Source organism: Macaca mulatta, chromosome 11 (assembly GCF_049350105.2).
Source record: "Macaca mulatta isolate MMU2019108-1 chromosome 11, T2T-MMU8v2.0, whole genome shotgun sequence".
Classification (NCBI taxonomy): Eukaryota; Metazoa; Chordata; class Mammalia; order Primates; family Cercopithecidae; genus Macaca; species Macaca mulatta.
In genome coordinates this window covers 133,093,430-133,110,700 of record NC_133416.1, presented here as the reverse complement: position 1 = coordinate 133,110,700, position 17,271 = coordinate 133,093,430, and the positions used below count along the sequence as shown (strand labels likewise).

Below are 17,271 nucleotides of genomic sequence, written 5' to 3'. Positions count from 1 at the left end.
CATATCTTTATCTGAATAAAGCTTTTTCTCTCATTAAAACTCAACTTTGTCAGCTTTAAAGAAAAATGGACTTTTCTTCCCCTTTTCCAATAATTGAGTTTGCATGTCTTAGCTATAGACATTCATGGGGCACCACTGTCTTCTTTCTGGATGGTCCCTTCCTAATGTAGACAAGGGCCCAACATGATGTTTTGCCAAAGTATTTTCTTTGGGGCTCAAGAGCCAGCCTATTTCTCTGGGAATCTTGCCCTCATGCTTAAATAAGCCATTGTTTTCCTTTATTCCCAAGGTCTCAGTCCATAACTGCCATCAAGAACCTGAAGACATAGTTTCGTCTATGCCAGACCTAAGGACATCTAAATATCTACCTCTGAACACCTATTTGAAGAAAAGATTATTTCCTGGAACCTACCAATTAATCGTTTTACTGTAACAAGGAATCATCCAACATGTTTTATTTCTTCGTTTTGAAAATGTTTGGAGGTGCCTTTACAGAGACATTAAATATACGGTGGAACATACACAACAGGTCATACTGAAACCATAGGTAATATAATGAGATAGATACATTATACAAAAAGGTATATAGAAGCACAATGTCATAACAGCATGCTCTGTTTATAATATCTGGCATTTACCAGGGAACGAGAATCCGATTCAGAAATGTAGAAAGTAAGGGATAACACCTTTTCGAATGCCAGACAAAACTTGTCCCCACCATTTGCTGCCTTGCAATCACCCCAAAGTGCACGACTGGCTGGGCTGTGTAGGTTTGGCCACTCACTATGTTCTGCAGCTGAGATCCGGTCCACCTGCCTGAGAAGAGTCTGAGGCTGGGAACTGATACCTAAGACGCACATTTCAATTTTGAGACAACAGCATGCCCTGTAGACACACATTATACATGAGCAGTATTGTAAAAATTATTTGCCATGGGAAGACACACACTACCTCCCTCTAAGAGCACGGGTCTGCTGCATGATACGCGCTACGTGGGTGTGACTATCTTTCAGTGTTTTATAGCCACTTATTTTTCCCTAGGTTTGATCATTTCCTTATTACTTAATTCTCCATTCTCAGCCTTTCATAGTTGTGGTGTTTGCTTAGGCCCACAATAATGTGTGGGAAATACCTAGAAGACCTCTGTAATGGAGGTTGGACAACTGGTTTTGTTCTTGGAATCCACATTGAGTGGGTGCCCTTGCTAGAAGTCCAAAATAAGGGTCACAGCAGAGGATAACTACAGAAAGGAAGTCACTTGGAGATCAAGTCCCTCCATGGGCCAGTTCATCTTTGGGCATGTGAACTGGTGGCTCTGGGGTAATTCACTGCACTGCAGCAATGAGACGGCAATAGGTCCGATGTACATTTCCAGGTGTGCCCGATGGAAACTGTCACCAACCAGATTAATGAAATGAGAAGGCTGAGTGCCTGGGCCAGTGTGCTTATCATTGCCAGATGTGTGCTCCTTCTCAGCCTGTAATATTCATGGAAATGGAAAATGCTTGCACTACGTGGGAAATACATGGATAAAACAGAGATCCTAAAGCGGTTACGATGGAGGAAAAAGGCACGCTCTTTGAGGAAGCATCTCTAAGTGAAATAACGATATCATACGGTCAGTGTTGACACTGGCAATCTGTTATTTCATTCAGAAAGTCAAATTCTTACAAAGGAGGTAACAATAACATGGCAGACTATTTCAACTCCAGCCTTATAATGGGAAACAGAAAGTCTCACTTGCTTTTTTGGCCACAGGAAGTAAAGAAAGATGTGTCAGGTCAAAAGTTATTTCAGCCATCCCAAAGAAGTAATATTTCCAAATAGGTTTGAAAAAAATCAGCATCACATAGACCCCAAATCCCAAAGCGGCATCCATCTCTCTGTTTGTAAAGTGCTTTACTCCAATGGACAAAGTAGATGTATAGAGAGGTCTTCTATCCCCTCAGTTCCTGCAGCATCTAAAGAGACTCCCGTGAGACTCTTGTCGTTAACATAAAATTACAATGTTTCATTTGAACAACTGACCAAGAGCAGCAATTAAATCCAAAGAAATTTTAAAGGCATCTCACAGAATAAGAAGATTGTCCAATCTTGTAAGTTGATAACATTATTGCTTTCTTGGACTGGGAAGATAATTTCCCTAATGAACTTGAACTGTTATTTCTTATCTGGAAAATGATGGTGTCCTATTTGTCTTGAGCCATAGAATAGTCTATAAACACGGTAACCCAGATGAAAATGTTTCTGCATTTTTTTTGCATTTTTAAAAATTTCTAAAAGCAAACAACAGAAAAACTTCAGAACCTATCTCAATTGTATAAAACCATAAAGAAAGTAACAGGCATTAAGGATTTCAATACCAAAAAATTTCAAATGCCATGTTTACATTTTGCACTCACACACAAAGCCTAAATATAAAGCATTCATTCTTTTACAAATCTTATTTCAAGCTTTCTTTTATCCTTTTCTTGAAACATATTTTACTAAACTGTATATATACATGCACGCTCAGATCTGGGAAGAACTAGTTGTTTTTGTTTTTCTTGTTTTGTTTTTGTTTGAGACGGAGTCTCGCTCTTGTTGCCCAGGCTGGAGTGCAGTGGTACAATCTCGGCTCACTACAACCTCCACCTCCCAGGTTCAAGTGATTCTCCTGCCTCAGCCTCCAGAGTAGCTGGGATTGCAGGCATGCACCACCACGCCTGGCTAATTTTTGTATTTTTAGTAGAGACAGGGTTTCACCATGTTGCCCAAGCTGGTCTCAAACTCCTGACTTCAGGTGATCTGCCCACCTGGGCCTCCCAAAGTGCTGGACCGGTTGAGTTCTGTGTCAGTGCTCCCATGTTCCCAGGGAAAAGACAAGGAGGAAGCTGTTAGTGGAAAACAGTTACCCAAAGTGCTGAGAAGCAATTCTGATGGGGCTGGGGTTTTGCAACTGGGAGCACATTTTTGGCATTTTGCTGCCAATAGTTTAGAGGCAGGAAATCCTGCCTCCGTTTCACAAAGGCAGCTCCTGTGTTTACACCCAATTACTTGAATGATGTCTGAGGGGCCTGGAGAAAGACTAGGTTTGGTATTGGGCATTTATTATGACATGTCAAATTATTGCCTAAGAGGCATCCCCATTCATCCTGAAAGCAAAGAGTAGCATTTGCCAGCATGCCAAAAATGACTCTGCAGTTTCAAGAAATACACACACCCCAACAGAGAGCCTCTAGCCCCTCTAGGGACTTGGCAAGTGTACCACCCATCTTTCAGCTGAAACATCTACTTCAGCCTCTCAAACAGAATCCCCGCCTGCCCTGTGGTTTTCTTATGTCTCTAGAGCTCTGCCTGTTCTGGGAACCTCAGCACCCTGGGTCCAGCACAAAGCCCCTGCCCCAAGTACATGTACAAGACCAAGCCATTGACAAGCAAAGATCAAAGAGTGGACAGAGGTCAAAGGCTCTCAAACACCCCACAGCATCATGCATTTCAGCACTGACTTTCAACATGGTTTGATCCTGGACGGGGCCGTGAGAAACAGATCTTTTTCTGAGACATCTGTTGAGAAGCTTTCCCCAGCCTACTAGGAAAACAATAAGAAATGTTTTAAAAGTAAAATATGTTGGCAACTTTTATGAAATGTTTTCTTTTGATGTCCATTTATTACTGCATCAAGAGTATTAAAATCTCTGGCTGAAAAGAAAAAAACATATCCATATTATAGCCAACCATACAGCTGCTTTAGGGAACATGCAGATAAAATAATGAAACAACTGAAGAATGTTTAAATGTTTATTTTCATGTTAAAAACGATGTGTTACCCTGTGGTTAGAATATACCTTTATGCTGAAAAATGAAGTCACTTTATTTCCGAAATATTTCCAGAAAAAAAGAAAAGGAAAAAATCCAAAAGTCAAGAAGAATAAGATGAAAATGTTCTGGCAGATTCCATCATCAATCCCAACATAAGCCACATCCTTTCTAGGCCAGAATTCCAAATTCAGGGCATTTCATGATGTTATTAGGTCTCAAATGTTTTTCCCACTATCAGTTTAGATATTTTTGAGTGGGATGTCTGTACATTTAAAAGCTACAATTTTGCATGCTTTCATTTTAAAAAACTCGGTGTTTCATTATATTGCCTATATTACATACAAAAATATCTGCAGTCCATATTTTAGCATAACTTTTCCACCATCCATACCGTCCCTTTACATGACAGGTGATATGCATTACATCACACGTATATAATTTTGATAAAAAGGGGAGGGTTGCTGAGTTTATAAACCATCTGTTATGTCATTTACAGAGAATGAAATGGAGAATTGAGACCATTTTTAGGTAATTAGAATGGAAAACACATTGGTGTCCCTGACAGATAGGGTTCAGATGAAACCACGCTCTGTGGTCCTTGCTGTGAGACTGAATAGTTCCCTCACAGAGCCTTAATAGTTCTCTGAAAGGGCTCCAACATCCCAGTAATGGGAAGACCTCTTTCTAAAATAATGAAACAAGACTGCTACCAAAATGCACAAAGGTGGACGTTCTAAAACTTAAAAGTTAGCAAGTTACAAATTACTTAGTCTACAGATGTGGCAATGGGACAAAAAGCAATCAACTTTCCCCCTGCATGACTTTATAAATAGAAACTTCTGTCTAGATAGTAAGGATTATTATAGTCTGGGAATTTATCCTGGCCAGTGTGCACTATACAACAGCTAGGAAGTCAATTATTCCTTGTCTTGGGACACATGAAGCATTCTGAGGTTTGCTAGGTGTTGTTTTTCCAGGGCAACCTTCTATTGTCTTTTCTTCTTGCCTTCTCTCAAATGCAACACACCTGTGTGTTTAAGCATCAGTTCTTTGATGTGGCAGCTGCTTCTTGATTCCTGTGCTCTGGCCTCTACTGCAGCACATCTGGACCTTGGAGGCAGCGGTTGCAATCCTCAATGGTTCCAGGTCGTATGCTGGTCATCTAGCGTCTGAACCTCCCTTCCTGTGACCATGGAGTTCACTGTCTGGTGCCTTCTCAAGAGGCTTGCTGGTGTCTCCCTCAGTGGGAGGCTGAGCATTCCATTCCCATGGGAGAGGAAGGGACTTTATAAATGTTTGGTTCAGGTTATTTAACAAGACTAATAATGTGGGTCTATCAGCCATAAAATCATGGAAAATCCAGGCAAATACATGGTCCCCAGAAAATTAGATTTCATGACTTAATAGTTTATACCTTTACCTCCACTTTAGATATTTTGGGGCACAGCGCCTAATAGCTGTATATTGACTAGCTGGAAAACAAGGTGCTATAACCCATGGTTTATAATCTTCAGGAAATATTTAGAGGAGGAAATATTTTAATGAAATTCTTTCATGAGAAATAGTATCCATGCCAAATCTGAGGACAATTGACGGTCACTGCTGATTCTTACTGAATAGTTTGTTTTCTGGCTCTTCAGTATTCACACACACACACACACACATACACACATGGGCATATGTGTGTATATGTGTTTATATACATCTGGGTGTGGGTTCTATGGTGGAAGGAACCCTTCCCCCATGGCCTTCCATTTGATTATTATTTTGAACTGACTGGGTTATAACACAAACGAGCAAAGCTGGCTACACAGGGGCTGTATCACTCAGGGTGACTCTAAGTAATCACAAGAAGCATCTTCAGGACTGTGGCCAGCTTCCAGCCCTGCTGAGAAAGCACTGGCATGTTTGAATGCTCCCCAGTGTGCCCCCTGCACCCCATCAAGCACTGCCATCAGAGGGAATGCTCTAATTTGTATGTTCCCTAATAACACTCCCCATGGCAGTGACAATTTCCTTTACCTCCTCCCCAGTTAGACCCCCTACCCAAAGTCTTCACTTTACCAGTGGGCAGGACCCTGCTGTACGTGTGTAAGAGATTTCCTCCCCATTTCAGTGGAGGTTCTTCATTTTCAGAAATGAATTCCCAGTATTTCTGGAATGCTAGAGATCCAAAGGGAGAGAGGACTGAAGAGCCTCTCAGAAAGAGCCGACTCACCTGGATAGCTATGTGCCAATCAGCATATGAACTTTCTTCAGTCCTGTACGGTTGGTTCTGAGCTACCTCTGCACCAAACTCTTTGAAAAGCTTTTGGCTGACTAAGGAATCTTCCCATAAAGTGTCAGCCATCTCTCTGCAAGCTCCTTTTGCAGCTAATGCCTGGCTCTCCTCGCTTCCTTATCCCATCAAACTGAACTATTTTTGGAACTTCACCAGCTTCAGTTCCTAAGCCCCGTTTTATAGAACTAACTGAACACTGGGCTCTGGAGGTCAGGCCTACATCACTTGCAATTTCAGCACTGTTCACAAACACACTGTAGTCCTGTGGGCCAGAGATACAGAAAGAACTTTTTGGCTGCCACGTCATGGCTAGAGGAGGCTGGGTTGTCATGTTTCCATCCAAGGAAATCTACAATCAGAGAACAACTGAACGCCTCTCCTTGGATTAGCTCAGTTGTCAGCCATTTGGGGTCAGGGCACTGCTTCAGCTGACTTCCTGCAGATCCTTCCTACTTTGGGCCTTTAAAATTATATTTCTTAGAGATGCAAATGGCTCAGTAAAGCTCATAATGAGGCATACTAGTCCAGTGTCCACATTTCCAATAATACGATCTTAATAAATATGTCATCACATTTTGCTAATCTGAAATTTTTGCCTTAGGACCATTCATGATGCTACAAAAATAACATTTTTATTTAAATATTATGCAGGAGTTGTTTCTTTTTTTCTCTTGCCATTTTGATTTTTCAATAGCTGTGGTTTTTAAATTTTTTTTTCTACAATAGCTACTTCTTGAATTCTGGAATGGTCACTTATTTGTATGGACTTTCCGGGGAAACATTGCTTCTCTCCACAAATGCACACCCTGTCAATGTTTTGTCTCTGCCAGAGTCATGATTGAGGTTTTTTTTTTTTTTTTTGTCATTGTATGAATGGATTTCTATATATTGCTAACTTGAAATGTCATTCTACTTACTTAAAAAAAAAAAAAAACTTTTGTTCTGGTAAAATGGAAAGTGCAATCTGCATCTATTTCCTAGATAACCTCCTTTCTGTGCAGGTCCATTCTACTTTAAGACTTCAGTTTGGATAACAAATTGTGTTGGCCACAAAGTACTTGTATAAATACAGCTATGTTGGGGCCTTTTTACCCTCAGAAATGCACTCCAGGAGTTCCCCAAGAGTTTTCAACAAGCAGAGAATAAAAATAAATGTTTGTGATTGACAACTTTTCTCCAAATTTTTGAAACTTCACGTAGAAAACTGTAAAGAGCTGACCCTCCCTCATTGTATATTAACATTTTAAGTAAAACCCTTTGTCCCAGTGTTATACAAGAGAGTTCAGCAACAAAAGGAAGGAAAAACAAAGTGAGAATAAGCTTCTTGGATACCGTCCCTAGATGAAGAAGTGCGGAAAACTGGAAAAACCTGACATCCTGCCTGGAGACCCAGGAAATAACACGGCATGGCAAATCCCAGGGAAGAAAACTCATGTGTAAATCAAACAGAGCTCAAGGAAAAGACTGAAATTTCTTCTCTTCATGTTTCAAAAAGAATTCCAGAGGTCAAAGGAACAGGTGCAGGTGCAAATATATATAAAAATAATGAGCAGCGCTCATGACAAATCAGGATAGCTACATTCAGTCATCTTTCATGTATGTCTAAACTCAGGCCAAGGGGCAATTAGTGTCCACTGTGCTTTAAAAGGTCTAGGAATAGAAAAATCAACACCCAAATCTTTTCTAATTCCACATGGCCATTTGTCACGAGATGACTAACAATGTCTGTGGGGTCAGGTTTCATACATTTGCACTGAGCTTGTGCCAGGCAGTCCATAAAACTGTTGTCTTAGAATTTCTTCAGTCCCCACATGTGGCTGTTTTAGAGGCATATCCAGACTTAAAACCCAGCTTCTATAGCTTTCCAGACCTCTTTTACCTGCTTAGAAATGAATCCCACCAGACCTCCACAAATCAAACTTTGTTAAATCATCCCCTATTGCTGATCACACTCACTGCTCCAGCATTCAAAAAACAGAAGGCATAAAGGTGAATACAAACATAAGAAAGGAGTTTACATCTGGTCTTGCAGTCTTTCCATATAGTCTCTAAAGTCCTGTGAATCCCCCAGCCCCATATCTTGGCAGACCCACTTGATGTTATCATCGCTGTCAAACAGGATGGAGTTGGTGTATGGGCCGCCGTCCTCTGGAAGGATGGTGGTGTAGGAAGTGAACTTGACTCTCTTCCTCTTTGGGCCCGAAGAATTCATAGGTTCATTTTTAATTTCTTTCTCATAGACATAGTCAGAGGGTCTGAGTAGTTGACTATGAAAAGTCTTCTGGGAACTGCCATTCAGAAGGAAGTTCCTCTCCTCAAACTGGAGGCCCCTGTCTATCATGGTTGTGCACTCCTCCGACGGGAGTGTAATGTCAACAGGGTTCTCCAGAAGTTCCACTTCATTCCCAAGCCAGACCCAGTCGTGGGAATGGGGGATGTTGCCCTGCTCGCTCACAGCAAACCTTTTGTGTCTGTATTTCCAGGCAAATGCCACGCAGTTGATCAAGAAGACCAGAATGGCCAGGCAGAAGACGCAGAGCAGGGCATACATGCCAATCTCCAAGTCTGTTAGCCCCCTTGAGGTCACTGTGAGGTCACTAGGATTATTGGGGTCCGGTGACTTCCCTTGATTGGGGAAGCTTGTGAAGGCATCTGGACCACCACTTTTGAATAACTTATTCTTCCCTTCCATGGGAGACTGGGGGGTTGTGCTTTTGTTGGTACTTTCCTCGTGGCCAACAGGTGTGCCATGGTGGAACCATTCCTGGACCGCTCTCTCCTGGTTTCCTTCACGCTCTATGGAATTACTGAGGTGGTCTTTATATTCCCGACTGATGCCCTCAATATCATTGCTGCCTCCTTGGTGCTCATCACTACTCGGTTCGAATTTGACCTTGACATTTCCTTTACCCACGGCAAGAATACTCTTCCTCTTGGTCTTCTGACAAGGTTCACTTATCATCATTTCTAACTTAATCAAAGGCCCTTGTCCTTCACCCTCTGCAACCACAATTGGCCATTTGGACTCAAGGTTTGCCTGGACAGACACCACCATTTCATCCAATGATGAGACAGTAACAGAATAATCCTTAGGATCGTAAATGTCTAAAGGTGTCACCGAACCATCACTGAATAAAATCCAAGAACTTACTATTGCTTCCTAAGGAAAATGAAACCAAAGCATTATGTTATAATCAGATTCCTTCAAATTTGAAAACATAAATATAATTTCCTATATAAATTGTTTCAATATAAGGAGAAGATGTCTATAGTTTTATAATCTTGAACAGTTCTGGTTATGCCTTGAACTGGTGGAACTGGCATCAATAATGTGCTGTAGCCTCACTGGGACAAGGAATAAATAATACACTTTAATGACAGCATTAAACTATAATTTATTGCATACATACAATAGAATTTGACCTTTTTAAAAACATATTGAAAGATCAGGCAATTTATCTGAATCAATTTCAGGTGCAACAAATCAGGCTACTGCTCAAGATAATATCACTTTGAACATTCTTTATTAAGAACCCAGTGGTGACGTAGCAAGACATGCACTGGCTGGGGGGGTGGGGAAGATGCACTGTGAGGCTGGCTGGCTGGAATGGCACAGTGGCTCTGGTATCTTCAGAAATAATTTATAGAAGTTTAGAGATGGGAGGAAGTTTTAGAGTTGACCATAATTATTGTAAACAGTAACATTGGTGTCTATTAGCCATGCATAAGTAGCTGAAATGGAATTTCCAAGTATCAAAAACCACCTGCTTTGGCAAAAGTGAAAACGTGATCCTTTGGCCACGGTCTAGCAGCAGGCTGTGCCTGGCACAGATAAGCCCAGCAGAAAGCAAATGGCGTATGGGGATGTGGTGGGTGTGGAAAAGCACATAAGAGGAAATGTGTCTAAGTCCCTGAATACTTTTCTCAGAGACAGAACAGCCTGGATGAGAAACAAGAAGCTTCAAGAATCCCCAGTCCTAGGCATGAGGGTTCTCCTGCTCTCCTTTATAGGACGTGCTAACTGAGACAGAATTCATCTCCACTGACCAGGGAGGCAGGGCCCCTGCGACACTCACCTGCTGTGGGGACTGAAGAACATCCAGGGCAGCGACTGTGGAGACGATGGCCCTTTTGTCTGCTCGGTGTGGCTGCAGGGAGAGAGACATGCCAGCTACGAGCTGCACTCCCAGCTCCGCGATGGTGACTCGGTCATCCAGGACGATTACCGTCTTCTCAGCCAGGATGGAGTCCGAGAGCGGCGAGAGGACCTGAAAAGTCAGCGGGGAGGCTCATGCATCTCTGTTCCTCACAAGCACCATGAACCCCTTAACTAGGGCTCCCAACAAAGTGCTCTCCCAGCCCTTGGCTCAATGCATGCACCCGTGGGAATCGGTTAGGAGAGTATTATGCTGTTGTCCAATCACACTTAACAATTACAGGAGTTTTATATAGATGATCTTGGTCTATTTACTTTCCTCTGATTTATGTCATGATAACAGCCGTGTATTTTCTGAGAGAATCTTGATTTAATTTAGAGGCAGTAATAAAAACCTGTCCATTGATATTAGGTACTCAAAGAGCAACATCTTCCCAACAACTAATATTTAGAATGGCACAGCTGCCCTTCAAACAGGGTGGGCATCCTGTATTACTCAGGTGGACCCAATGTAATCACGTGAGTCCTTAAAAGCAGAGACCTTTTCCTGGCTGGGGGCAGAAGGGGAAGTTAGAGGTTCAGTGTGGGAAGGACTCCATCCAGCCGTTACTGAAGGCGGAAAAGACCACATGACAAGGAATGCAGGTGGCCTTGGAGCAGAGTGACTCCTGGTGACCCCTGGCTGACAGTGGGCAAGGAAACAGGGACCTCGGTCAGTCCTAAAATCACAAAGCACTAAGTTCTGCCCACAACCTGAAGGAGCTCGGCAGCCAAGTCTTTCCCCAAACTCCCAGATAAGAGCCCAGCCCAGCCGAGACCTGGAGTTCAGCCTCGTGGTGCCCTGAGCACAGAAAGCAGCAGGCCCACGCGGACGCCTGACCTGCGGAAATATTAGCTGACTAACGGGTGTTTTTTAAGCTGCTAGTTTGTGGTAATTTGTTACACAAAAATAGAAAACACAGAACATAACATGTTTCATCCAGCTTTGCCAAAAATATAGCTTTGGCTACAATAAAATCTGACTTAGTTAACTCTGAGCAGAAACATTTTAAATTTGTATAAAGAAATATTCTGCACCATTTCTGCATACTTATCCTGTCAAATTGGCTAGAAAATAATTTTACTGTCACTATGATAAAGAATATTTAGCTATGGATTATTATGTTTTGAAAAAAGTTTGTCTACAAGGTATGATATAACTAAATGGTTAAACTTCAAGGTTAGGAGGAAAAAAACTAGCTTTCAGCAGTTCAACCACCTTCTATTGGTGATTACAAAATGGAGAGTATGATATTGGGGAAAAGATTATTTACACTATATGTTTCATTTAGCCTTCTTGGTAAAAGGGATTAGATATTTTTGTCAACTCTCTAAAATATGAAAATTAATCTGAGTTTAGGTTATTAAAATTGGTAAATGCTCTATTGCTTCTCATTATTATCTTACAAACAAACAGAGGCAATGCATGCACAGTGACACACGTTGATATGCACGGCCACGTGCACATGAGCACACAGACACACATCTGCACAACAGCATCTACCTGGCCACTCATCAACACAGACTGGTGCTGGGCAAAGTGGCAAGGCATGGCAGCGTGTACCTGCACCGTGGTTATTCCCGGCTCCCGACCAGCCAGGGTCCTGCCGTCCTGTAACTGAGCGATTTTCGGCTCCTCCACCTTCATGAACTCGGTCACAAGGTCAGTGATGTCAAACTGCCAGTCGGGGCCCAGCATGTAGGTGAGCTGCCCTAAGTCAGGCGACTCGGCCACAAACTGGGTGAGGACGCGCACCGTGGCGTGCTGGTACTGCAGGGAGCAGCCTCGTCCCTTCTTCTCCTCATCGTCCTCGTCATCGCTATCCCGGGTAGGCCTAGAGCACAAGGAATCAAAACAGAATAAAGTCCTCATTGTTAAGAAGTTCTACATGCCCTTGTTTTTCAGATTCTAGGTGAGCCCACAGAATGAAATGAAATGGTCTTTCTCCTGCCGGACCCGCTCAGCCATCTATCCATTCCCTGTTCATTCACTCATTCCACAAGCACTTTGGTGAGGATCACGTGCTTTGTGCTGGCAACAGGAATGGCAAGGGCAGCTCCTGTCTTCCTGGCTCATACAGAGGCTGAGGCTCTGGTCCTGGTGTCCTGGAAACTGGTAATTTTAAAACCATTCCCCTGTGGGATGGAGGAACCTAAGATATGAGTCAGAACTGCTGTTTGGATTCATTTTGATATTGGACCTCATGCCAAGTTCTCTACCCTCTCACAGGCTCCGCTACCTCCCCTTGGAAACGAACACATAGGAACAGCTGGGCCCCTTTCCTCCCTCATAGTTCCACATGAGGACCAAGTAGGTCAATGTACGATGACATCTCAGAAATGGCCCTTTAGGAACCCCAGACCAACCAGGAACCATCGGCCGTGGATGGTTCTAACACCCCACCTCCTCATCGGCTGAGGCCCTCTAGTCTGTACAGAAAGAAACAGCTTCCTGAGCTTATGGCCCTAAAGTCTGCCAAAGGATCCTTTCCTTCTACCGTCCTACACTAATCTAAAATCACTGCTCTGGGAGCAGACCTGCTCATGCTACTGCTAAAACATCTGAAATGTGTCTCTCCTGCTGCCCGTCCTGGCTTCTCCCTTCCTTCCTTATGGCTCTGGCCCTTCCCCTCTCCCTGGCACCTGTTATCCTCTAACCTCCACCTGCCCACAATCCACCCTGAGAGAGCCTCTCTGGCTCTGCAATTCCAGAACCTTCCCCTCAAGAAGTAGCAGTCCTGTGTCCCTTTGAGAGTGCTTTGTTTGGTGACTACTGACCAGTCTGTGCCCTCGGTGCCTGGGGATTGTGTCAGGGGAGAAAGGGGAGAAGGGGAGTGACTCGTGCATGCTGAATTAGACCTACTGTGTGTCCTCTTCCACGTGCTTACATAAGGATGAGAGCGGACATCGATTGCCCATGCAGCACACAACAGCCATGCATATTTAATGCATGTAATCTTCACACACCCCCAAAGAGCGAGGTTGAATTATTTCTCTGATCTTACCAGTGAGGAAACCAAGACGTGGTTTGTGCGGCCACTCAGCCAGGGCCACACAGCTGGCCGTCTCCTGAGGCAGGGCCCACACAACCAGGCCAGCTGCCCCATCACGTGTGTCCCCTTCCTTTCTATAGCTAAGTCCGTTCATCTTCTCAACAGCTATGAAACATGTTCTTATTTTTGCATAAAGAAACCAGGCTCAGAGTGGTTAATATGTATCCCAGATAACTGGCAATTAGCAGGTCTGGATACAGCTCCATTTGACTTCTGAAAGCTACTTTCTTTACTATATGACATTCTGCCTCCCTGAAAGGTCTGAGAACCATTTATAAAATGATAGAAAAAATTTTCACCAGCACAATAGCATAATAATTTTGGTTTCCCAAAGTAAGAAATGAGTATCTCCGTGAGTAAGACAGATGGTATTAGGTGGCAAAGAAACATAGCATTCAATTTAAAAAATAAAAATAAAACAAACAAATAACATACTGAAAAGTTATTCCCATTTTATTTTTCGATCCTTCTGAATATGTCACAGGGAATATCTCTGTTCTGTGCTAGGATGTCTTTAAAGTGTCTCAGAACTAACTACTTTCCATTAGTTAATAAAGACAAGTTCACATAGGCAGGCAATGGTGTCTACTCAGAATTGAACAACATTGTTTAGTTTTCTTTGTAATAATTTTAGGTTAAATTTATTTTATGATAAATGACACTAGTCGACCATTTGTGCTAGCAATGGGAGGTTCCCTTTAAATTAATGGGTAAAAAAGAAGAACACCACTAGGCATGTGTTTCATTAAAATGTGGCAGTATCATCATAATGGTCAATGAGTACATGAGATTTTAGAAATCTTGTGGTAATGAAACAAAACAATCCTGTTATTTTAGGGCAGATTGTATCCTATTTATTTATTTAAACTTTTAATTTCAAAATAATTACAAATTAACTAAAAGCTAAAAAACAAACAAACAAACAAACAAAAAACCAGGAGATCTTATACACTCTTTACCCAGTTCCCTGAAGTTAGCATCTTCCTAACTATAAGAAAATATCAAAACCAGGAAATTGGCAATGGTATACACGGAGCTTATTAACATGCAAGCATAACTTATTACAGTCTAATGATACCAAAGCTTTGCTACTTCGAGTGTAGATACCTTAGTTCCCTGTAAGTCCCATTACCCTGACCACTTTTAAGAATATAATTGTTTTAAGTATGTTTTTCTATCTATCCTAAGTACCACATCAGATAATGTCATACTTTCCCCTTTGAATACCAAACATGATGTAAAAAATTGATGCGAAGGAAAGTCTATCCTATTCAACAGTGTTTTTACTCATTCTATCATTCTTCTTTCCTTTCTGAAGTTCCAAATCCTTTTCCATTATAATTTTTTCTGTCTACTGAAGTTTCCTGTCTAATGAAGTTCCATTAGCCATGCTTTAAAGGTAGGTCTCCTGAAAACAAACTCTCGAAGTTTTTGTTCATTTAGGAATGTCTTGATTCTCCTTTCATTCCTAAAGGATACTTTTGCCAGGTAAAGAATTTGAGGCTGACAGCGCCTTTCTTTTAGCGCCTGAAAAATGTGCGAAGTCCTTCTGGCCTCTGGTTTCAGGCGAAAAATTCATTGCCATTCAAACTGGTATAACCCGTCTCTGGATGTGTTTAAGACTTTCTTTGTCTTTCATTTTCAGAAGTTTAATTACAATGTGTCTTCACGTGGATTTTTGGGCTTCTCATGTTTGTGGTTTCTCAAGCTTTTTGAAACTACGCGTGTGTGCCTCTTGACAAATCGGAGAGGTTTTCAGCCATTATTCCTGCAAATACTGTTTGAGCCCAACACCTTTTCTCCTTTTCTTCTCGGATTCTAATCATGGGAATCCTAGATACTTTCTTATAGTCCCACAAGCCCCTGATGCTCCATTCCTTTTTTCCCACAAGTCTATTTTCTCTGTTATTTAGATGAAGTAAATTGTATTGTCTGTTCTCAAGTCCACTGATTTTATCCTCTGTCATCTCACTGTACTGCTGAGCCTATTGAGGGCTTTTGTTCACCCTCGTTTCTATATTTTTCTATAATTTACATCTGGTTCTTTTTTATAAGTTATGTTTCCTTGCTGAGATATTTTCCTTTTTAATTGATTCCAAGGCTATTTCTAATTTCTTACTGAAAGCTTTTTTTTTCCTTTGGTATGGCTGCTTTAAAATCCTTGTCAGATATTCTAACATCTGGTTTATCTGGGCATTGCCATCAGTTGACCATCTTTTCTCATTCAAGTTGTGGTTTATCTAATTCTTGGTATGACGAGTGATATTTTTGTTATGTTCTGGATATTTTGTACATTATGACAGGAAACTCTGGGTTCAACTGAAATCTATTGTAGTTAAATTTGCTTTGTTTCGGTGCATATGTCCTAGGCTACTTTTGTGCACTTAGGTTCTAATGACAATTTGGCTTGAGAGCCCTCAGGTGCTATTCTGGTCTGTTTTGTTCCCCTGGTCCTGTGGTTTCCTGCAGTGAAGCAGGAATCCCACTTGAATGTCTCTGGGTTTGCCCAACGGAGACGAGGGCACCTCCCTGGCCTGGGTGGAGGCTGGAAGACATCAGGCAGGCAGGGCAGTATCACTTCCCCCAGTGGCCCTTCAAGTTTCAGCAATGGGTTTTCAAGATCCACCCTTGGCCTTTTGCTTCAAGCACACTTTTCTGACAGTGAATCTCTTAAAATTTCTTCATCATTTGCTGTCTGGAAAGACTGAAAATTTCAACATCATCAGGTCCCTGTTTCTTCTTGTCTCATAGCCCTTCCAAAATTTTCTCTCTCCTCTTGCATTCTGCTATTAGCAGCAAGATGAATCTAAGTGCACATTCAGTATTTGCCTGGTCTTCTCCTCAGCTATCTGACCTCACTTGCTTTCCACACACCTGCAGGGCACAATCTTGCGAAGCACTCTGTCACCTCCTAACCAGAATCCATGCTCCTCAACTCCCCCTAAACCCTCACTGGCAGCATTTTTGAAGTTCAGATTTCTACTTCCCATTTGTGCACAATGATCTCAGCTTTCTGTAAGGTGATTTGGGATTTCTCTACAATGATCCTCATGCATCATGTACAACGTCTTTAACACCCATGTTTCCACTAACAATCTGTTCAAGGCAATTGATGCTTTTTCCATTATGCTCCTCAAAATCTTCCAGCCTCCACTCACTGCCTGATTCCAAAGGCACACTCACATTTGAGTGTGGCTTATGGCTACAAGCCACCACTGGGCAACAGGCTCTATATTCGTTTTCTATTGCTGCATAACAAATGACCACAAACTTCATGGTTTAAAACAATGCCCACACCAACACACTCACAGTTCTGCAAGCCAGTAATCCAGGCAGGCTCAACTGAATTCTCTACACAGAGATTCACAAGTTCAATATTAAGGGGTCAACTGGACTGCTCTCTTATCTGGAAGTGCTAGGGAAGAATCCACTTCTAAGATCAGCCAGGTTGTTGGCAGAATTCTGTTCCTAAGGTTATAGAACTGAGGCCCCATTTCCTGGCTGGTTGTCATCTGGAGGCTGCTCTCGGCTACTAAAGATTACCACATTCCTTGGTAAGTGGCTCAGTCCACATTCGTCAGCAAGTGGCTCAAGCCGCCTTCAAAGCCAGCAGTACATCATCACGTTGTTCTCATCCTCGAATCTTCCCAACTTCCCCTTCTGCTACCAGTTGGCAGGAACTCTGCTTTCAGAGGCTTCTTTGGTGGGTCCCATCACCTGGCTAATCTCTGTATTTTAAGGTCCACTGATTTGGGATTGTAGTTACATCTGTAAAATCCCCTCCCGGCACTACCAGATTAGTGTTTGAAGAAGAAGGAGATGGGGATCATGGGAAGGGAGAGTGATCTTTTTTTTTTTTTTTTTTTTTTTTTTTTTTTTGTGATACAGAGTCTTGCTCTGTCGCCCAGGCTGGAGTGCAGTAGCGTGATCTCGACTCACTG

General features: G+C 42.2%; 1 protein-coding gene across 9 annotated transcripts in view; it reads right to left on the bottom strand.

Moving 5' to 3' along the window:
- Positions 1-440: 440 nt before the first annotated feature.
- TMEM132B (transmembrane protein 132B) overlaps positions 441-17,271 on the bottom strand; it is a 507,637-nt gene continuing 490,806 nt past the window's right edge. For all 9 annotated transcript variants that reach the window (XM_077955780.1, XM_077955786.1, XM_077955787.1 and 6 more), the window contains 3 exons: positions 11,842-12,112; positions 10,159-10,350; positions 441-9,242 (listed from right to left, as the gene is read on the bottom strand). In XM_077955780.1, the coding sequence (XP_077811906.1) occupies positions 8,097-9,242; positions 10,159-10,350; positions 11,842-12,112 (1,609 nt within the window). In that variant the 3' untranslated portion in view covers positions 441-8,096. The remainder of the gene's footprint in view (positions 9,243-10,158; positions 10,351-11,841; positions 12,113-17,271) is intronic.